This window comes from Pimephales promelas, chromosome 20, assembly GCF_988280905.1.
Source record: "Pimephales promelas chromosome 20, fPimPro1.hap1.1, whole genome shotgun sequence".
Classification (NCBI taxonomy): domain Eukaryota; kingdom Metazoa; phylum Chordata; class Actinopteri; order Cypriniformes; family Leuciscidae; genus Pimephales; species Pimephales promelas.
In genome coordinates, this window is record NC_142788.1 from 21,862,250 (window position 1) to 21,886,212 (window position 23,963).

The following is a 23,963-nucleotide window of genomic DNA, read 5'->3' on the forward strand; positions in this document are numbered from 1 at the left end:
GTTTTTTTCTTTGCTTTATGAAGAATTTCAGGGACAAAACCAAGGCTTTAAAAATGTGAGGGATATTGTGACAGTACATTTTAATGATCAGACATACTGAATAAAATAGGCTACTCAACAATGTATTTTCAATTAGCCTATAGATGTGGCTCTACAGAGGTTGTCACAAAAGGGCTTTTGTTCCCTGGCCCATATTGGTGAAAATGTTCAGCTTTTCTGTGTTGGTAAAAAAAAATCTATTAAAAATAATAAACCTACAAGAGAAATACCAAAAACGGGTAGATAAACTATATGCAAGCTCTATCGTTTCCTTTTAAATTAACGGAAGTCCTGATTATTGCCGCCATCTTGTGGCTTGAAAAGGAAATTACCACTTCGAAATACACACACACACAAAAAAAAAAAAAAAAAAAAAACCCGAAACAAATATTCTTTATTTATTTTATTTTTTTGGCACAAATTGTTTAAAAATACAGCTAATTGGGGAAGTTTTCCACCTTAAGAACAATGGATCTCATTCACTAAAATGTGCATAGACAACGCAAAAATGTTTTCACGAACAAATCATGATTCACTAAAAACATTTGTTGGCCTACTATATTATAAATGTACGGTTTTGTTTAGGAAAACCCGACACCACACGTAAAATAAATAGAAACATTAGGCTACTACAAACGAATTAAGTTGTCAAACAAAATGTTAAATTATTCAAAAGGCCCACTACTTAGGTAAATTAGCCTTTGCAAAAATTGAATAACCTATGACAGACCAGGGAAAATCCCAATAGGCCTAAAAGAGATTCATCTAAAAAGTAAATGTATAATAGCAACACTATTTTGCCATTTAATAAACAAGTTTTTAATCATCTACTGCACACATTTTGATGGTAGCCTACATGATAAAAATGATTCCACAATTTCTTGTGTCATTTGGGAACATTATTGATAATCTTTTTGACAATGTTCAGAGAGCAATACAAAATCACAAATCTTTTTCAAAAATACAAATATATTGTACATTAATACATGATGTGTTAACATCTTAACACATTGTCAAAAAAGACATTCTTTGAGAAGTAGTCCTACCCTGTATGGCACAACGTTGCCAAGGCAACAAAAATAAAAACTGAATTTTTGACCATGCAAAATAAAATAAAAACTTCCTAAAGGCTTCTCTATACCTTCATACAGTCACACACATTTTTATGTACAGTTCAAGTCATTTTTAAAATAAGATTACTAAAGCAAATAATCTTGCACCTTCTCACGCCATGTGCTCCTGTGACGGTGTGACCAATGTGAACACTTTCAAATGGTGCTTGATAGTGACTGGTGAACATGAGGCTTAAGAAAAACTTCTGTTGCCTAGGGTAACACTGTGCCTTAGACTAGAGGGTTAATGAACAGCCAAGATATCTAACTGTACATCTTACTCATTGCAATGCATGGTGCTATTATTCAATAATTATAAATTAAAAAACACATAAAACATGCCACTTCTGAAGGGCAATCTTACTCCAAGGCTCGAATTTTTAAATTTCCCCATAAAAATAAAAACAATTTTTACTCTATACCTATTAAAGTTCCCACAAACCCCCCATTGATAGACACAAACACATTTAATATTCAGCATAATGCAATGTCACAGAGCTCTATTTTGCGAAATAAGACAGAATTATAACAGATTTCCTAACAGATCTCACAAATGTTGATAATTGCAAAACGAGTTTAAGAATTAAAGAGAGCATAGCCATTCACAAATGTGAGTGGCAATAAATACATTATGTAAAATGTGTTGTGCCATTTATTGTCAAGAGAAAACAATGAAGGAGGCCATTCATTTTGTTCTTTTATCAAAGGGTGACTGCCAGGAATGTGTTCACAGAACATTTAGTCGCTAGTGACACATTTAAAATGATTCTTGAGATAATAAAGATCATATTCATTCATAGAGGTCTCTTCAGTGGAAGGATAACGGAACTTGGAATAGGCTTTGTCAATCTCCGACTGTCCCCATGGCAACATCGCCTTGATCTTCGATGCATGACTGATAATAACATCATCACAGGAGCCCACATGAAGGGAGCCAAGCCCATCAATATAAAATGCTGAAGAAAGAACAAAACCGTCAGGGTAATACTAAAATATTGCCAGTGCCACATGCATGCATGGTCTACTTCGCATTAGACCTCTTACCTAAATGGCCAACTCGAGCCAGACGAGGGTCAAAGCCTACTTCTCGTATCTTTTCTGTGCGAGCCATGAAAAAATTAATGACGGCATCTGCAACAACACAATTGGAGAATCCCTCGATGGCGTGGTGGAATCCTGTCCTTATGTGTAAGCAATCTCCCTCTTCATCACCTGCGTCTGTGGAGATGATGTGTCGATAGGTGGCAGTGTACCCCGTCACTTCTTTGACTGCTCCCCCCACCTCACATAACAAACACAAACCCAGGAAGAAGTTTGTCAGTCAGGTTATTGAAAAGTACTTACATTATAATTGCATAACAGTATTCCCAACACAATTTAAATAAATAAATAAATAAATATACATTGCATTAAAAGGCTATCCACCTTATACCTGACGGCCTTACTGCGTTTTGAATGGGTAACGTTAGCACTTCCGGTTTGGGGAACTTCCGTTCAAAAAGGCTAAAAAAACTTATTTTACTGTCTGTGGCTAAAACTAATCATTTCAAATGATAAGGTTGCCCTACAAATAAAGCTAATCCGTCAGTTTAATAGGATGAATATGGGTGAGCTGTCAATTTTCCTTCATGATTTATTTTCAGACATGTTAGAATATCTATGGCAAGTCGCTGCTTACTCTTGATGATTTTAATTTTTTCATTTGCAACCCGCTGTAAAAGTATGAAAAAGGACACCCTATACGTCACGTTCGTGGTCTGTTCTCTCGAATTTAATTTACGATGTTCCATTAGGCTAATAATTCACTGGAATGCACGAAGAATCTCCTCAAATCCTCATGTTCCTTTCCAGGTTTGTTTTCACAGGTTGATGCAATTTATCTGTCAAAATCACTTTGATATAGTCACGTAATGCTGAAGTTAATGAACATTTTTGATTAAGGCTTATTAATACAATACAGATATTTGCCTATTACAGTGATATTTAACCAAAGACTCGCGCATATGGGGCTATTTTTGGTCTGTTGAAAATACCTGTTGATTCTTTTAAACTTTTACGTTTTATTTTAATGTTAGATTTTTGAAGGGTGAGTCGATTAATGACATTTTTTAACGTATTGCGTTCATAGAGCGAGCCTTTCACTGATTGTTTACAGCTTAATGGAAGTTACACCCATAATGAATCAGACCTATAGGGATTATTAAAGCTAGAAAAGAAGAGCATAAAAGAATGTATAATTAAATTGCTAGTCTAGCAATTTCTAGTGGTGTAACCTTGTAACTGATGATGAAAGTAATAAGGGCCGTGTAAGTCCATACACACAAGTATGGGGAAATCATTGTTTGCTGATGATGGGGCTCGTTGGTTTAAAGGAAATAATATAGTATGTAAATGCAATGTGTGTTAAATGAAGTTGAAAGGTGGGAGGCAATTTGTCACAGGGAGAACCAGAATTAAACAAAAATGCCGGCAACCACACAAAACACGAAAAGGGAACAATCACGCAGGAGGGGGAACGCCTCACCTCTTCCTCCAGACGGAAGAGAACAGGAAGCTTTTATCAGGAAGAGTCTCCTAACTTTGTGTTAAAGTGTCTCATGGATAAATTTGACCTGGATGAAGTTTGGAGGGAACAGTTTCCAAACGACAAACAGTATACCTGGTCCAATAATGACTGCTCTAGACAATCCAGAATTGACTACTGGTTAGTTTTTCAGATCTTTAACGAGGGACGGCATTTCAGCCAATATCAGTAACACTCCATTGACCGATCATAAAGCGATCTACCTCTCAATAGCTCTGTCCTCAGATCAGTCCTCTGGCTCAAAAGCTTCATTTTGGAAACTTAATAGTTCCCTCCTTGAACATAAGCAGGTCAAACAAAGAGTTAAAGAACTGATTGAAAACATTTGGATTAAAGCAGACTCTCAGGGAGATTATGGGACAAATTGGGAGCTTCTATGATCTGAAAAATCTCAAAAACAACAAGAGCCCAGGGTGTGATGGTATAACTGCTGAATTATACAAAATGTTTGATTAATTACTAACCCAAGATTCAAATTAGAATTAACATGTATTTATTTGTTTCTTTCTGGAATTCGTAGAGGGTTAACAAAAGTAATGGCCTAGCCCTAGAACATAACGTCGTTCATGAGAATAAATGATGCTTCTCTGCCAACGGCTCAAGAAGGCAATTGGCTCCAGAAAAAAAAAATACCTGGGGAATTTGGTAGAAATTGGTGAAAGGAAATTGGTTTCCTCTCCAGAGCCTTATCAATTTTTGGAGGGTTGTAGCTTGAAATGTCTTTTGAATAAACGTTAACGTTAGGGCATTGAGTTGCTGGGTGCTATTTTGATTTAGTGATTGTAATTGTTTTTTTTCTTTTTCTTTATATAACCTCTTTCTAGAATTACCTGAAATGAAACGTTACCTCACCATTATTGCTCAAAAGGTAAGTTCCTCTGATTTTGTTTTTTAAAATCGTTTCTCAAGCAGAGCTGTAGAGACAGCTTTTGGGCTGATTGATAGTGTTAAATATTTGATAGATTTGCACTTTAATTTATTGAAGAGAATAACTATATTTTTCTTCTATGAACAATTTATTTATTTGTATTCATTTATTGTTTGTGTTTTGAATTAAATAACATGACACGTTAAAAAGCATCTTAAAAAGACATATTATTATGGGGAAAAAAAATTCTGGGAATATTTCAAGGCCCGGTACTAACGGGTTCACGGACCGGGGGTTGAGAATCACTGCCCTAGACAACTGCTCTGTCCACTTTCACCGCAACACTACACCACCCAACCAGACGAAACCCAAAAGGGTTACACCACTAAACCTCCCAGAGATGCACCCCTTTAATAACAATAACAATATAAAATAACCTATTTACCCAGATTTCCCGCACACAAGTCAAAATCAATGTTCTCTTCTACCATTACCGTGCCACGCGGTCAAATGCTAGCGTGTGACATCACACCAGCGACACTTCATTCACAAATAGGCCTACCGTCCCGCAACTTTACGCCTTAATATGTAGCAAAACGAGCCCTCATTTGTCACAGCCCGGCTCAGAGGTTGTGGCAAAGAAGCGGGACGCAAAACTTAATCAAAAGATAACTAATTTATTTACCAAACTAAACCAGAATTAAACACAAAACGCCGGCAACCACACAAAACACGAAAACAATCAAGCAGTAGGGGGCAGAACGCCTCGCTCATTCCTCCTAGGGGCAGAGAGCAGGAAGCTTTTTTAATAGCAAGAGAAACTGCCACCACAAGTGTCCTCCAACAGGCCTCAGTATTGCAGCCCCCCCACTGAAACACAAAGCAGCAAAAAAGACATACAGTAGACGAAGTGCCTTGGTTTAAGTTTGAGGATTAGTTAAGTGCTTGTGAAAGAGGTGTGTCTTCGGCTGTAAATCTCTACATCGGGTTTTCGAACGTTTCCATTATGGGAATCTTTATGGAATGTCATTTTAAGTGCTTAGCATTCTGATAGTGATAGTCTGTTGTGCCTTTATTAGTGATTAGATAAAGTTGACTAGAGGTCACTGTCATTGCAACCCGGTGAATACTGGAATTAGCATGAGGCTAGTACAACCATTGTTTGTTTACGCTCTTGTGAAGTCAGTCGCTAGGTCTGCCTTCTCTGTGACATCACACACGTTGTTAAAGATGGCAAACGATGACTGGTCAGGAAGTAACTGTAAGTCTGACAAGTTTCTTGTCCACGACAGGACAAGAAGTCAAAAATCGCATAATCTGACAAAGAAATATTTGTTTTGTTTTTTTACCAGTGTCTCGATTTTTTTTTTTCTTTTTTTTTTTCATTCGCCCCACAATGAAATGAGCCATCCAATTAGATTTGAGTTTACTCAAACCACTGCTGTTGCTCATGTGTAAATGTGGTGGCACGGTTTTGAAACCCTGTATGAACACCGAAGAAAAGTATTCCACAAGAGAATGTGAGTTCTTGTTATCATTGGGGTCTGAAAAACAGATTTTTTAATATGAACTTTATACAGATTATCATGTCTATTCATTTTTCCACTGAATTATGTGATCGTAACTTCTGCCCCACCGAATGACAACGTTGTGTTAATTTCATTGTTCTGAAATTCCTCACATAACAACTGAGAAATAACATTAAGCCAAATATATAATGATTACGACGATATATGTTCTGTAGGCTATGTGTTTTTCATGCGGCTCGGTGTGTTCTTATGATAATAAAGTAAGAAATGCTTACAAGAGAAATGCTAAGCAAATGTAGCATTCAGTTTATTATAATACACAACAAATAATCTGCAATCTGCCCATTACTGAATCAAAATCCACTTGATGATGGTTTGTGTAGTATTTATTCTTGTATCTTGTGCTTCACATGGTTAAAGTCACAAACCCGTTTCACACATAGGCTGCTCCAACGCGTTCTCATCCCAAAGCGCCATATAGGACGCTTTTGCAAAAGCGTAAATATCCAACGCACATGGCACCCTTTAACGTCTAATGAGACGCTTCGGTTATGGTTAAGTTTAGGTAAGGTGTAGGGTAAGGGTTAGACCACTAGGGGGCACCTTCTGCCCAAATATATCTGCGTCTCATTTCACGTTAAAGGGTGCCATGTGCGTTGGATATTTACGCTTTTGCAAAAGCGTCCTATATGGCGCTTTGGCGCTACTCCGTTTGCACCGCACCGCAACACGCCCGTTTCACACAGTGCGTATGCGGTCCGTATTTTTTTCCGTACCCATGTTAACAGGTTAGAGCTTTCACACTGCACGCGGATGCAGTCCGTCGCCGCAGAAATAAAGTGACAGCGCACGGTTCGTCGTCAAAATGAACTCAGATTGACCTCGAAATGTAGTAGTTTCACCATAAATGCATTTAATTCAATAAAATCGCAGCCCGATCTCATGAAAGTTCGTATCTATGGCACGAATGTCATTTCTCGTGGCATTTGTACGCCAAAAACAGTTTTTGCGTGTATTTGGCACGCGATTTTCGCGTAGCCTACATATGATACGCACTTTTTTTGCGTATAATACGCACGAACTCCCCACCCCCCTCCCCCCTAAACCTAACCCAGGGTTTTTTAGTGCGTATACCATATACACGAAAAAAACACTTTTGGCGTATAAATGCCACGAGAAATGACACTCGTGGTATAGATACGCATCTTCATGAGACTGTGTGTGTGTTGGTTTAAACGAGCATGCGTCCATTCAAGTTTGTAAAAGAGAATCGCAAAGCCATGGCAAAACTTTTATTTTTAAAAAAGTTACTGCATATGGTGAACATATTTTGATTACCAAAAACCAGGACACATGGCCCAGAAAACAAATGATACTCGAAGTTTACTCAAAGATGCCGTATTAATTTCAATACAATTAAAATAGGCTATGCCCCCTCTGTGGATAGAAAATTGTTGTATTAAGACACAAAATCAGATAGGCTTCTCAGAGGATACTCAACATGTTTTATTATGACAGGTTGGTTTAAAAAATAATGAATGAAATAATGATTAAAAAATAATGTCTCTTCTGTATTAGAAAAATAAATATATCAATATTAATTAACTAAAAGAAATACCTTGAAATTGAACAAAAATATCTCTCACAAACGTACAAAAACGAACTAGTTTCCTTCCTCTTTATCCTGTTTTTCCTCCTCATCCTCCTTTTCTGCTCATCTCCTATATTTTGCTATAAAGCTGATCTTTTCCAGCGTTTTTTTTTTTTTTTTTTTTTTTTTTTTGAAAACCAGGACATCACTTTATAAAAAACGGCCAGGAAGGACGTGAAAACAGGACTGATAGGACTGTTGGTCACTGCTGGTCACGCTATTGCTGCATAACTTATGATTTTGAAATAAAAATAGCGAGTGTTTGTGGTACAGCTCACGCAATGCAAACGCAGCATACGTGAAAGCACTTTAGCGCGTGCGGCTCCTGTACCGGATACGCACCGCAACACTCACCGCATACGCACTGCACACGGAGTATGTGTGAAACGGGCGTCAGTGCGTATGCGGTGAGTGTTGCGGTGCGTATCCGGTACAGGAGCCGCACGCGCGAGATGCATGCATGTGAAAAAAAACCCATCTAGGTCATTGACATCTTGCAGGTGTGAATTAGACGAAGGCAAGCATTTGTTTCACGTTCAGTTTAAAAACTCCTTTCATCTGCATTTCACAGCTTTATCTGGGTGAGAAAGATGTGAATCTCAGCTTTGTCTCAGTGTAGAACTCAAATATGATCATATTTAAATGTTAAATTTAATGTGATTACCAAAACATTATTTGTTCTGATAAATAACCAAAGGGTTATTACTAGTAAAAGCAGTAAAAGTTCCTCCTGTAAAAGGAAGATGATTATGGGTTCCCTTTAATCCTCCAAATGTTTAAAACGCATTAATTTGTATTGATTATACCAATATATATATATATATATATATATATATATATATATATATATATATATATATATATATATATATATACACCAATATATTTATACAAAAAAAAGTGCATAAAGCCCTTTTAAACCAAGAAATATTTAGTCTACATCGAGACCATAAATTTGATTTGTTCTTCATTGCCACATACATTTGTACAAACTCTGCACCATCAAACTCGTTACATGCAAAATTACAAATTGGGAGACTGCTGATTACCAAAATACATGTAAATGGGAAGATCAGAGCTATGTCAGTGATTTTATCGACAACCTAAACATGCTGCTTAAAAAAAGGCGTTATGTCTAGACGAGACATCTCCCATGCTGCCAATACCAAATAGACAAGTTGCCTTTGAATGGCAGTCAAACCATTTTTTTTTAAACATACTTTTAGACAAGATGAAAAACACGCAAGCCCATTTAATCCATTTTACTAACAATTTACATGAATGAAGAGTCAATGAATTATGCACACATGGTGAATTTTCGAAATCCACTCCGATCAAGACCAAGCCATGTACGAATTCAGACGTAATTTCAAAGCAAAATCAAAATGTACCTGGTAAAAATAAACTGAGAAATTATTATTACTGTGGACCAGTGTCTGCTAAAACCACTCAATGGCTGGGGTCCCCATCTCATGTCCAGTAACAAATCCTGTTAGAGCCATATAAAAGCTGGATTTGTGCCTGACACATCGTTTCACAATAATATTGAACCGTCCATTAAATTTGCTTGGACGAGATTTGATGCACAAAATGGGCATTGAAATGTTTTCTTTAAGAGTCGAGAGGAAAGAGACAAATGTTCACTCTCTTGAATGAACCATAGCCGCAGTCGCAGTGACTCACAACTGAGCAGAATGAAACCTCTACTTTCACTTCCTGATAATTCCACAAGTCAGACAGCTGAATTGCATAACTAGAGCATGTAAATTAAATGAAGCCAAACGGGTTACGTTGTACACCAATTCCAAATATGCCCATAGTGTTTTGCATGATTTTGCTGCCACATGAAAACAGAGAAATTTCCGAACAGCTGATGGTAAGCCCATATCACATTCTAATCTGAGTGCGAACACTTACTGTAGCTGTCATAAAAGTAACAGGGCATGTGACAGAGCTACTAAAGATGCGGGAAGGAAATCGATTAGCGGACATGACAGCAAAAGGGCATTGTAGAGTACCCCAACAAAACCATATAACCTAACTTTGCAATCACGGACTCTATCACATGCGAGTAAGCATAAAGTGTGTGAGACCATCAGTGAACTGTACTGTGTACCATGAGTGAGGGAAACAGTCAGTTTGATTCTAGATGCGTGTTTAACCTGCACAAAAACAAACCATCCAGTTAAACACAACACGTTACCACACCTGGAAGCACCATTTCAACATCTACAAATGGATTTTTCCCACATGCTTCCTGTAGGGAATCTAAAACTTATGCTAGTAATAACTGATTGATTCTCAAATTGGCCGGAGGCAATATATTAGCACAGAAAACAATTCCTAGATTTGGCACATCAAGTGTGACTCAAAACGATAATGGCACTCCTTTTGCTTCAAAAGTGACTCCACAATTGCCAAACGCATTTGCAATTGATTGGCATTCCAACATTTACATAGAGCAGTGGAAAGAACAAATAGCGCATTAAAGAATGCGTGTAACAGACTGTCTTTAACTAAAATGTTGTTATAGTAGCCTATAACGCTAGAAGGCATTGCACTTGTGGTTTAAAAAAAAAAGAAAGCCTTTTCCATTTCATCATTAAATCTATTTTCATATTCATCTTGACTGAGTTCCCCTCTCCTTAATTTACATTTATTCATTTAGCTGACGCTTTTATCCAATGCGACTTACAATTGCTATATATTGCTATGGAGCAACTAGGGGTTAAGTGTCTTGCTCAGGGACACATTGGTGTCTCCTACACTATCTAACGACGAATTCGTACAAGTGATTAAAAAGTGGCTAATTTGTACTAATTCATACGACCTCACTCGTACGAATTGTCTAAACCAACGTGATGGTTAGGTTTAGGGGCGGGGTCAGGGCTAGGTCATTCGTACGAATTCATACGAATTGGCCAATTCGTAAAATATATACGATTTGCAAAAATCGTACGAGTGAGGTCGTAAGAATTGTTACAAATTAGCCACCTCGTAAAATTCGTACGAATTCCTGTGAGATCGGGTTGGTGTCTCGCAGTGGATTTGAACCCGGGACTCTCACACCAAAGGCATGTGTCTTCACTGCGCCATCACCACCCCTTAAATAACAAGATTGTTTCTCTATAGGGAGAAACTGACTTTGTTAACTTATTTTCTTTGTCTTATTTTGTGGGAATGGTATATTTCTTTGTTTGTGTGGTTTAATGTGATTCTGTGTTTGGATCAAGTGTGTTTGGAGGAACGTCTTTTGTTTTTAACATGATGCTAATTTTATTGTTCAAATAAACGTGTCCGTGTTTACATCACGTTTAAAAGATGCCAGCAGAATGGATTTCTTAAACAAATAAAATTACTAATTTGTTCATTGTACCAAGCGACTTTGTCTTTTCACTGCATCACCGAACCTGAGTTCCTTTCTTTACTTCCTTGGGAGAAACTCCTGAGTTGGCGTAGTCGGTGCTATTTGAATTAAATATATATTTAACGTATCGGCCAGGTTACAGTCAGTACCTATTAGGGTTTGCGTTCAAGCATGCGTTTTCTAGTTTACAATCCCTCAATAAGCCAAACACACTTGTGTATTTGTTAAGGGCGGTGTTTGTGTTGTGTTGTGTGAACACAGCAGCAATGTTTCTCAACGTACTACATCCAACACCCTTTAACTTTAGAATGATTTTGTTTGTTGAGGCAGGTGAACCAAACCCCAGGTGCAGGATGCCTCCTGCTTGCTTCTTTGCATCTTAAAAAAAATCTGTTTATGTTGTCTTTGAATCTCATTTGTTTGCCAAAACTAGTCAAGCAATACAGAAGCTTTGTGTTATGAGTAATATGCATGTGCATATTATGTATGTGTTCTTTTAGCATGTGCATATGTTCATGCAAAATGTGTCAGATTATGTAAAGCAGTTTCCTATACATCCCCGTTTCTAAATCAAAAAGTTGTGGCTTTATACCTTTGGATGGAGAAACTGCAACTAACTATGTGACAGTTGGGTTGCCATTATTTTGTTATTCATCACTGTCTGCTTCTCCTTACAAACATGTAACATGCAACAAAAATTGCTATCTCACCAGGTCTAAAGTGGTTCTCTCCAAAATATCCACCATCTTTTCCAGTTTGGTGCTTGAGGTGAAAATGAAGTCATCATCCACCCAAAGCACATATTTGGTTGTTACCTGAGAGACTGCCAGATTACGCCCAGCAAACCAGCCCTGTAATGAGGAGCAGACAGACAAACAATCTATTCATCCAGCAAAAGGAAACATTGCAGCTCAAAAAGCCCATGCTGAGTTAACATGCAATAACATCCATACCTTGCCAAAGGGCATGATATAATGTTCAATGTAGGGACCAGTTACAGGTTTAGGATCCTTGGTGTCATCAGCTATCACTATAGTTATAGTAGGGTAGAACTGTCGAATGCTGTCGATCAAATCCTGAAGTTTATCGTAACGTAGAAATGTTTTTGTGGCAATAGTGACCAGAGTGCTTACATTGTATTCTGTGGGAAGGAAAATATCAAAACATGATTAAGTTGAAAAGACTTCATATAATATAAATAGGTTTTACCTTTTCTGGGTCCAGGATTATAGAATTTAGGCATTGGTGGATGTCTGATCTTAATTGTGAAGGTGGCCAGGAAATTACCTGCTTTAAATTGTACTGTCACAGACAAGAGGAAAAGTGTTATATATTTAAAAATACTGATGAACAGAGCTAAACCTGTGTTAACTTACAGCATAAATCAATTCTAAATGACATGTATTGTCAGTAAATGTTGTTCAAAATCAAACAGTTTATAACATTAGGCATATACAACATGATATACATGTGTAATTTCCAAAGTTTTGCAGTTTTCTGCATTTCTGAGTCTTTCTGTTAAAATGTAGCCTATCTTTTTGATAATCTTGCCTTATGATGATTTTTTTTTAATCCAATACAATTTTCTTCTAAATCCCTGTAGATGGGTTTACCCTCTGTCATTAACATTACCACAGGCAATTATGTCAATATTTACCCTCGTTTCAAAACTGTTTGCGGTAATTTTATTGTGTTGAACACAAAAAATGATTTAAGAATACATATTCACAAATATTTATACAGCTCTCTCCATTCAACAGTTTCGTGACCATGGGATAACAAGTTCCATAAAAAGTAGCCCAAAAGTTTTGTGATTCCGAATTCACATGATAGGTTTGTAAAAGAAACAAACCCAAATGTAAGTGATTTTTCACTCTCAAATCTCTTTCTTACCAAGTATCATCAGTACAGTAAATTGTGTGTGTGTTTTTTTTAAATGATGCTCAAACATGAGTCAGAGAAAACACCATTAGATACAGTTTCTGTTTTCAGCCATTGTTCATTTCACGTCTAATCTCAAACGTTGACAGTTTCTTGCATTTCTTTTGCATTGAAATGCATCACGTCCTGATCTTGCCTTATTTATAGATTTGTCTAGATTTGTAGATTTGGATTATTTATTTGTATTTTATTCTATTGTATAAATCCTTATCAGTCCTTTGTGTCATTACAAGATAATCAAAGGAACTGGTTATTCAAGACGGCAGGAAACATATGCTGGCCAGATAATGGATATTTGCCTTGACCATTTTCTTCTCTACGCAGTGCTGTACAGTCATAATGGCAATCATGGAGCTGTTTGCTCAGTGCTGGGGTTTGTTGTAATTGTAGATGGAGCAGAGAACATGTTTCTGAGAGCAATTTTTTATTTTTTTTTGTCAAACCAATGAGATAATACATTGTGTTATTGTTTGCATAACAAACATCTAAATTCATTATACCCAATTGTGGATGTTACATTTTTTTTTATTATTGCTGAATTAAATAACATAACCATATTAGATTTAAAGAATGTGTTCTGGAGTCTCACCTACATCTGCTGTGTTGGGATGGAACAGTGTGTTTGTGTAGGTAACAAACTCAAGCTGTCTGTTTAGTGAGGCCAGAGATCTGCTCATAAAACTAATATGCATCTCTCCTTCCCCTTTGACTTGCACTCCATCAACCAGCGCTGCTGTATTGAACGTTCCCATTGTAGCATTCAGATCTACCTGCAAATGATATTGAATGAATAATAGGGTCATGATAACTTTTGACTCTCATCATAGAACTTTTCATCATAGAACAAATTTACCCCCTCAGTCTTGCAGCTTTCTTTAAATAAAATCTCCATTTATGGGATAGTTAATGTCCAAAAATGATAATTGTGTAAATTTGCCCTCATTTCAACGTGTATGCTGGAACATGAATCAAGAATATCTTATATACAAGAGTAATTGACCATGGGCTAACAAAATTCATAAAAAGTAGTCCAAGCCATTTTTTTAAGTCACATGATAGGTTTATGTGAGAAACAGACCAAAATGCAAGTCATTAATCCATTCTCAAATAATTATTGTTGGATTACAAATTTATAAAATGTTATATCTAAGTTCCAATACAATAGTATATAAACTGACAAAGTTCTGAACATTGCGTTTTACGTTTTGAAGTATAAATGATGAGATTCTAAGAAGATTAAGTCAAGCAACTCCGGTCTCTGACAAACATTTTGTCGTTATGCACCTCCTGAACCTCATTATACCAAGTTAAGCGATGATAATGTGAAGATATAGGCAATACTTCCAGGCTGAATGGATTAGCATCTATGCGTTTGAATGACACTGTTATGCTGATGAGATCAGGGCTGGGGAAATTCCAGTAACGAGGTGACTCTACGTCATTTAAATGCTTTGTTCAGAGTGTCTCCAGTTCTATGTAAATCCCTTGAAATGTATATAAACTACAAATGTACACAGCCTTAGAATGCAGCTACCGACAGCTTGTGTTCTTAATAAAGACTCCTGCTGAAAATACAACCAAGTCTCCTGGTCTTCGCTTGTGAATTTCCTACAGTTTTGGTGCCGTGACCCGAAAAGAGCTCCTCACCTGAAGATTGAAACTTCAAGCTCAAAGATCTGACCGTGCTCCAGACAACCAAGGGTTGGTGAGTGCCACTCTATGCAAAAGGACCTTTAAGACCAGTACAAGTTTGTTATCCTCTGCACAGTCAGAGAAGAGTTAACAGACAGCTGTAGGGTTTGGCCCTAACAAAACAAAACAAAACATGCCAATATCCCCCGAACCCAACTGACGGCGCAATTCTGAATGCTTTTGCAGTTAGCGGAGTGAGCGAAGGCAATATCTGGAAAACTTGCGCATGTTACCAACAATACCGGAAAGCCTTAAGCAACTAGTATGTTGCCCTTACCTGGATGACCTAAACAAGCATGTTGCCAATTCCCGAATCAGCCATAGCAACAAGCATGCTGTCAATACCCGAAATGCTTAAGCAGTAAACGTGCTTATTGCCATGAATGGCATGCCATCTGAAATGAAGAAGTGAAAATCAAAATCTATCAGCTGCTTGCTTGTGGTTGTATATTGCCTGTCCAGTTCCAGTTTCTTTTGAGTGTTGACTGTAAGCTAGCGATGAGAGAGGGAGATTTCCTTTTCAATTATCCTTTTTTATTGGAAATATGTCACAATACTGAGTGATGTTGGTGGAAACTTCCAGTTCGCGTAGAATTAAGCGACACGTCATTAGTACAGCTGGATGGTTTAAAACGTGAATCTGACTGACACTTATATAGGTTTGCAAAAACTGCACCTTGATGTAATGACCTTGTTATACTTGGTTGTAGTTCACTTCTGTAGAAACCAAGAATAAACTTTTTTTTTTACACTACACATCCTGATTTTAGCGGCATATGTTGAGCACTAGGATCCAATTTAATGCGAAGAATCACCCCAGCTGGAGCAAGCAAGGACACATTGCAACAAGTGTGTTTCTGTAGCCCATTTACCAATTGATGGGATCTATTGGGGGAAGCTTACACTCCTAGCGGCAGCTTACACCCCTAGCGACTATGCATTAAATTAATAGTTCAGCAAAAATACAGTATATGTAAGGAATTGCCATTTATGAAGCAAACAGAATGATTGTCTTACCGAATAATGGTCCACTTTATTTATTTGGTTCAGACTCAAACCTGTACAGAACAGAACATTAACAGACTTAATTTGTAGTCTCGTGCTTTAACACACACACACACACACACACACACACACATAGCTTATATGCAAAAAATAAAAAATGTAATCATAAACCAGGCAGGTGTTAAAATAGCTATGTGTACAAGACAAACATGCATATTAAAGTGTAATATATATATTATTAAAGTGTAATATATATATATATATATATATATATATATATATATATATATATATATAATAAAATCTTTTTTTCCTGTAGAATGGAAATTGCATTCTCAGGTAATTTACCTCAAGACAGATACTAAAGAACTATTCGCACTGGATTAGTATTATCTGGGGACCTCGTGTCATTTAGAAATTACCCACCCACATCTGATTTTTGAAATGGTAACACAAATATGACTAAGTCCACATATCTGATTGGAAATGACACATTAAAAAAAAATTCTACATGGTAACCACGTGGTGAAGCTTATGACAAGCCGTAAAATTCTGTTTATCTTCTGTCTATTATATTATAAAAACATTGTGTTTTACCAGGAATTAGAATGGTCCTTGTTGGTCTGACTTCCACACCCTGTGTAGGATACTGAAGAGGGCTGTTTGCTTCAGATAAGATAAGTGAATCTGCAGCTGTATGCGTCCTGAATAGAGAAACACCATCAATTTAACAGTTAAGGTCCTACTTGAAGGGAATAATTCACACAAGATGAAAATTCTGTCATTATATATTCATGTTATTCGAAATAAAGTGGACTTTTTTTATCTTTACAATGAAGTTTGGACCCTAACATTCTTCAAATAACTTATTTTGTGTTCAACAGAAGAGTCATACTGGTTTCAGATTGCACAAGGGTGAGTAAAGCATGACAGAATTTTCATATTTGAGTGAACTCTCCCTTTAGTGGGTAAAGAGATGAAGAAAAACAAAACAATTGTATCTTTTTACAAAAACTGTATTCAAAATGAGCAACGGCATTTTTTTGCATGCTGAAATAGTGAAATGATGGACCACCTCTTATAGAAACTGCGAAACTCTTTATTTCTGTATTGCTTTGCTTTTTGCTGGTCTGAATCTTGGACGGATGCATGTAGCTGTGAAGCTGATACTTGACGGTACAGGAGATGAGCGAATGGAATGCCTGGTTTGTCCCCTTCACAAACACACCCATTAACAGCAAGTAACCTGGTAAAAAGTAAAAAAAATATATACATAAAATGATGGGCTTAAATTTATGCCATTCATTCCATGTGCAAAAAATAAATAAAAATAGTGTAAAGTGGAAGAGGTGCCAATATGATCGTTAATGTGGAGATTTTCATTTAAAATTATGTTTTAAATTTCCAGCCTGAAAACAGAAGACCTTTTTCCAGTGTCACCGAATCCCAAAATACATCTGCAATATGTCCGGATTAGGAAGTGATTTTGTACTTTAGCTATGCAAAGCTGGCAGACAAGTTTGAGTGTCTCTTACTTTGACATGCCATCTTTGATATGGTAAGGGATGTGGTCATTTCCGCGGTCCATGCTTTGTATCCTTTTCTCTAGTAGCATGTTTAAAGAGTCGTCTCCCTGTATCATATTAATCGTTGTAATGGTGTTTGAGTTCCAGTGGTAAATGAGCATGCCTGTGAGCGGCAAGACCACCAGGAAAACCACCACTGATTTCTTGTTTGGAAAACGCATAATTGCCTAAAGCAAAAAAAGACAGGAGATGTACATTAAACATTTACACTTACTCATGATGCTTTTATCCGAAACAACTTACAATTGCTATATATGTCAGAGGTTGCACGCCTCTGGAGCAACTAGGGGTTAAGTGTCTTGCTCAAGGACACATTGGTGTCTCTCAGTGGTTTCGAACCCAGGTCTCTCACCAAAGGCATGTGTCTTATCCACTGCGCCATCACCACCCCACCGTATTGTATTGGCTATCACATACAAATTTAGAGCTAGAGTCATTATGAAAACATACATATTATCTTCAGGATACGTTTTTTTTTTATGAAAATTTTTAGTTAGGCGGCCTAATAAGAATTAACCAGTCCGGTCACTGTTTTGCAATCATCTTGTATTCTGATATTCAGTATACAGAATTCTGATTCTCAAAGCAGACAAATAAACCCAACCAACCAACCATCTGCAGCATCAGTTAAAACAAAAAACAAAGACCTAATTTTCTGATTTTTACATTTCTCTTCAGTGTTATGGAACTAGCAGCTTATTTAGAGGAGAGCACATCTTTTTAATCTATGATCAAATTTGATTCAATTTTGATCTATGATCAAAAAGTAAAAAAAAAATGCTATTAAAATATACATTAAACCATAAAACATTAGACACTTGTGACTTAACATTCCCAGTAGCCTACTATTATATACAAACAGTATATTCTTAAGCTTAAATGTTATGAGCGCTCTCATTTTCATTGACAATCTTTGCAATTCACATGTTTGCCAAAATTCTTAATATTCAAACCAGCGCTGTCAACGCGTTACTGTTTACGATTCATTCATGGTTAAATTTCTTTAAGGCAGTTACCGCGCATAATTTTTTTTTTTTAATTCAACCGGTATGAAATATGATCAGTATGAAAACACTGTTAAAAGGGGCAATGTGTAAGAATTTTGAGTATCTATTAACAAATGCAATTCATACCTGGTGGGCAAGAACGCCGTTCTCCAGCAATGAAACCCAATAAACTAGTCAAGGAGCTTGCCAGGACGTCGCCAGTTTTTATACAACACCACCATAATTTACAAATATATTCTTTAAAAATCCTACAATGGGATTTCCTGGATTTTTTATTTTTTTATTTTTTTTCTTCATATTTGAAGTGTAGGCTACCTAAGATGAAAATTACAGACGTCTCTCATCATTCTAAGTCGGAGAACTTGCATAATAATTGGCTGACTAAATACTTTTGGCCCCACTATATAACCTGCCTTACTGTAGTCGTTAAGTGTGTCCCCAGCTTAAGGCAAAATGCCCCTAAAGGGGTGGTGATGAGAGACCCGGGTTCGAATCCACTGTGAGACACCAATGTGTCCCTGAGCAAGACACTTAACCCCTAGTTGTTCCAGAGGCCTGCGACCTCTGACATATATAGCAATTGTAAGTCGCTTTGGATAAAAGCATCAGCTAAATTAATACAATGTAAATGTAAAACATCACACAATCCAAATTTAATATAGTGGGGACATTTCTTTTTTAAGTGAGAGCATTTTAGCCTTCACAAGTCATAGACATGTACACTAGACCTCACCTTGGGGTTCTAAGCATGCGTCAAAACCGCCGCCATCTTGGAACAGGGGTCTTGTCATAGGAAGTAGCTAGGTAATGCTGCTATCTCTGCCTTTACTTCGAATTCATTGATGGTGGCGGACTTTTGTGCAACGTATGATGTTCACGGATGAAATCTGAACTAGGAAGAATGTTTTTTTTTTAAATACATTTTTTCTTTCTGGAATCAATGATAAATATGTCTGACCGTTGGAACAAACAAAAAAACAAGAAAAATCGCATTCATGATGATTTATGGTGATTTTATTTCCGTTAGACCCGTGTCTGATGAATTAAAGTTGAGGGGCTCCCCTGTTTCAAGATGGCGGCTCTATTGACGCATTCGTTCCAAAGAAACTGCCGTAGCCAAGGTGTGGTCTAGTGTATAGACCATTTCACAAGATGTAAACAACACTGGTCCAGAAGCACTTCCTGTTTCAGTTTTTTAACACTAGATAAAAGCTGGGATAAAATACAACCAACAGAACATTTAAAACTTAATCAAAAAGTTAAACAAACATCTTTAAGATGTTTTCTTTACATGTGAAATAAAGAAAACGGTTACAAACGGAAACAGGTAGTGCTTCTGGACCAGTGTTGTTTACATCTTGTGAAATGGTCTATATGTCTATGTTCACAAGTAACCAAACCCATGCAAACCCACAAATATGTGCAAGAATAAAAACAATAACAACACCATCTACCGTTTAGAATTCATTGCAGTATGTTGCATGTTAACATTAGGCTACAGTACAAAATGATTCAAGCTTCCCTTTTGTATGGTAATGAAATTGAAAGACTAACCTGCAGGTGTTCAGCTGCATCTAATTGTTTTGATTGCATTTCATTTTTTACGGTAATTATTATTATTATTATTATTATTATTATTATTAGACTTTATTGTCCACCTTAGTGGAAATTTGTCTTCGACTTCTCAGAACAAAAATACATCAGTGACACCACATTTAAATAATACTATAGAAACAATGTGCAGTCTTATGTATTATGCAAGGTTTTCAACTTAAGTTTAACAGTTTTGAAAAGCTTGTCTTAACGTGCAAATTGGCTTGTAGGTGTCTAAACACAGGGGCGTCGCAACCGTGGGGGATGTGGGTGTTTTAACACCCACACTTTTCTCGGTGAGAGTGTTCAACACCCGCACTTTTTCTGCCGTTTTTCCGCAGTTTTACACAAACGCCTTCCTACAGTCGCTCCTCCGTTTCTCTGGCGCTCAGTGTGTGTGTGTGTGTGTGTGTGTGCGCGCGCTCTCTGCGGCTGTCTCCTCTCAAACATGACACCGGCTTTGAGTGTGTCCGGCTGATGATTGGCTGTTCTGCCTTAAGTCCCGCCTCTCTTGATGTGTTAGATGTATCGGTCAGCTCGTGCTGAGGAGGCTGGAACTTATGGTTGTTTACATCTCCCTTTTCCAGGTGCTTTGAATGAGTGTTTATGCTTTCGAGGTTTTTAAATAAGCTTGATGTGTTTGGGAAGATGTTATGTTTATGTTTTATTGACATGTCCAGTGTTTTCATTATTATATTTCGTATTTTTGGATAAACAGTACAAGACTTGCGTTAGGCATTCTGCTGCGTGATTTGAGAAAAAAAAAAAACGCGCTCTTTGCTTTTCTCCTAAATAAAAGCTCAAGGTTTTATTTTTTACAAGTGAAGAAATTAGGACAAAAGTATTGTAATTTTGATAGCGTATAGAATATAATGACAGACTCTATATCATAACTATAGAGATGTTTGAGCCCTCTTTAGGGAAGCTACAAGTCAATGCTTTTTCGTTGTTCACAGCCCATTCTCACTCCCAAGGCGTCAGTTAGGTGACGCCTTGGGAAGCATTTGACCATGCTTTAATATCTGACGCTTTAAGGCCAATTTATACTTCTGCGTAGGGTGCGCGCAGTAGGTACGGCGTAGCATACGCACAGACGCGTCCCATACCGCGTACCCTTCCGCGTTGCCTGACGCGCACCTCTTCAAAAATGTAACTACACGTCGCGACGACGCGGACAGCAAGATCGGTGATTGGTCGGCTTGGTAGCGTCGTATTTCCTCATACGCATTTCCGCACGTACCTTCTCACGCATTTCCACACGTACCATCTCCTCCGACGTCTTCTCTCATTTCTGCCTTTCAGTTTTAGTAATTTCACTAAAATGAACTGTTTTTTCACCCCAATAAGCTCCAACTCCAACATGATCCACTCTCTTTCAGTCGCTATTGCTTGTAGTAACCTAGCCGCGAGGAATCAAAACACAGTGGAACATTAAAACCCTCCGCCGCCTCCTAGCGTTTCGGAGCAGTACTGCAGAGCAACCAATACCTGAACGCAGAAGTATAAATGCTCACAACGGCGTCGCCTACGTGCGAAGCCAACGCCGTACACTACGGCGTACCCTCGACGCAGAAGTATAAGTTGGCCTTTAAGGCCAATTTATACTTCTGCGTAGGGTGCGCGCAGTAGGTACGGCGTAGCATACGCACAGACGCGTCCCATACCGCGTACCCTTCGCCGTCGCCTGACGCGCACCTCCTCAAAAATGTAACTACACGTCGCGACGACGCGGACCGCAAGATCGGTGATTGGTTGGCTTGGTAGCATCGCATTTCCTCCTACGCATTTCCGCACGTACCTTCTCACGCATTTCCACCACTGTCTATGATTTCCACACGTTTCATCTCCTCCGAAGTCTTCTCTCATTTCTGCCTTTCAGTTTTAGTAATTTCACTAAAGTGAACTGTTTTTTCACCTTAATTAGCTCCAATTCCAACATGATCAGCTCTCTTTCACTCGTAGTAACCTAGCCGCGAGGAATCTAAACACAGTGGAACATTAAAACTCTCCGCCGCCAACTAGCGTTTCGGAGCAGTACTGCAGAGCAACCAAGACCTGAACGCAGAAGTATAAATGCTCACAACCGCGTCGCCTACGTGCGTAGCCAACGCCGGACACTACGGCGTACCCTCGACGCAGAAGTATAAATTGGCCTTTATTAGGCGCCCTTTAGCGTCAGTTAGATGACGCCCTAGGATCGCGTGTACCCTACCCCCACCCCATACCTAAACCTAACCGCGTCCTCTAACTGACGCTTTCCTTTAGCGTCAGTTAGATGACGCCGTAGAATCGCGTCATGTAAGTGACGCTAAAGGGCGCCTAAAACGTCAAATATTGAAGCATGGTCAAAGGTGACGCCTTGGGGTGAGAATGTGTTGTTGTTCAATGTGCACAGGCCTGGGTCGAATCCAGTTGAAGCTCTTAATTTTGAGCTCTCAATGTGCTCCAGATTGATGCATTTAACCTTAAATGTACCAAATTTTCTTGCGGGGGAGCATGCCCCCGAACCCCCCTAGAGGGACAGGGGTCTACGTAACATGCCCAAATTTAAATGACACATCCATCCCCACACTTTTCAAAAGCTTGCTACACCTCTGTCTAAACATGTCTAATGTAGAAAATAAATTAGGATGTATTCATCATTTTGTGCTAAACTTGTAACAATCAACAGCTTAGCACACAGACTGCTGTTGTGGTCACTGATACATTTTTAACCATGAACAAAGTCTTGCAAAAAAGAGCCCTCGCAGTTGTAAAACACACACACACACACACACACACACACACACACACACACACACACACACACACACACACACACACACACTGAAACTAAAATGTAGACTTTAGAATTTTAGATTTTAACTTCTGTGTGCCTCTGCTTGAAAGTTATTCAAAAAATGTGTCCTTTTTTGTGCCTAAGGTCCTAAAAAAGGAAGCAGCATTAGCCTATAAGAAAGAAAGAAAGAAAGAAAGAAAGAAAGAAAGAAAGAAAGAAAGAAAGAAAGAAAGAAAGAAAGAAAGAAAGAAAGAAAGAAAGAAAGAAAACTTCAAGAGGTTTATTTGGTTAGAAAGATTAGTAATTTGGAAGCGCTCAATATTTTACATGTGAACCACACTTTTTTACGTGTTTTTTACGACACAGTACAAAGTCCATGTTTTAAATAATTTATTACAGCTGTAGTTCACCAGCATATGCAAATCATTAACCACCTGAGGTAGGCTAGCTTATCGAACAGTGTAGGCTATAATGAATGTGTTTATTACAGTATAGTCTGGAAGTGTTAGCCTATATTCTGCTTGTCTCATTTTACAATTTATAAAAAAGGCCAATATAAATTATTTTTGGCTTAATTAATGGCTATTATCTATGTTCGTTTGAACCACGAATTAAAAATAGTGCATCGATATTTTTAAAATAGTAGCCTATTGGCATGTTACCGGGCCATGTACCCTACTGAGCAGCTTAATACGAACTTCCGTAATGTAGGCTAGTCATGCACCTATTTGTTTAACGTTACTGGGATTAATTTGCTATTCGAATGTCTAATGTAGCTTTATGGGCACCAATAAAACGTTTAAATAGGCTAAACTTTAGTTTGCCCCCAGTTGAGAGCAGCAACAACAAAGAATTCGACATTTAAAAGATATTACACTTAGAAAAAAAAATATATGCTATACTTTTTCTATATGAATTATGTTTTAAGCATTTCTTGAAATTAGTGTATTAAACAGACATTTCGGCAGCTTTCTTTTGGGGACCTTCAGGTAAAGTTTCATTTTTTTCAATGACATATAGTTTGATATAAATTGAATAATATAATTTGCAGCATATAATGTCTTACCCTAAAATGGGATTAATTCCAAAATCGATTTAATTGCTTCAAGTGCAAAGACGCATGTGTAGAGTCGTAAATGAAGATTTGGAACTGGTCGAATAGAAGATCCCCTTTTGACTAGCCTGGTTGCTCGTTTAATCGAAAAACAAA

The 23,963-nt window shown here is 37.6% G+C and overlaps 2 protein-coding genes across 3 annotated transcripts in view; one reads left to right on the forward strand and one right to left on the reverse strand.

The window, feature by feature from the left end:
• Window positions 1-427: 427 nt before the first annotated feature.
• On the reverse strand, window positions 428-23,946 carry b4galnt1a (beta-1,4-N-acetyl-galactosaminyltransferase 1a). The gene is made up of 11 exons (XM_039652825.2): window positions 23,820-23,946; window positions 17,324-17,541; window positions 16,864-17,034; window positions 16,386-16,492; window positions 15,801-15,841; window positions 13,681-13,861; window positions 12,360-12,452; window positions 12,104-12,291; window positions 11,861-12,001; window positions 2,196-2,433; window positions 428-2,107 (listed from the first exon to the last, which is right to left on the reverse strand). The coding sequence occupies exons 2-11, from the start codon at window positions 17,533-17,535 to the stop codon at window positions 1,890-1,892; spliced, it is 1,590 nt and encodes a 529-aa protein (XP_039508759.2). The 5' UTR covers window positions 17,536-17,541; window positions 23,820-23,946; the 3' UTR covers window positions 428-1,889.
• Window positions 2,608-23,963, forward strand: part of c1galt1la (core 1 synthase, glycoprotein-N-acetylgalactosamine 3-beta-galactosyltransferase 1, like a) — a 31,999-nt gene continuing 10,643 nt past the window's right edge. The window contains exons 1-2 of one of the 2 annotated variants that reach the window (XM_089124522.1): window positions 2,608-3,002; window positions 4,560-4,603. The gene's annotated coding sequence lies outside the window, so the exon portion shown is untranslated. The remainder of the gene's footprint in view (window positions 3,003-4,559; window positions 4,604-23,963) is intronic. The other variant, XM_089124520.1, reaches the window with a different exon arrangement.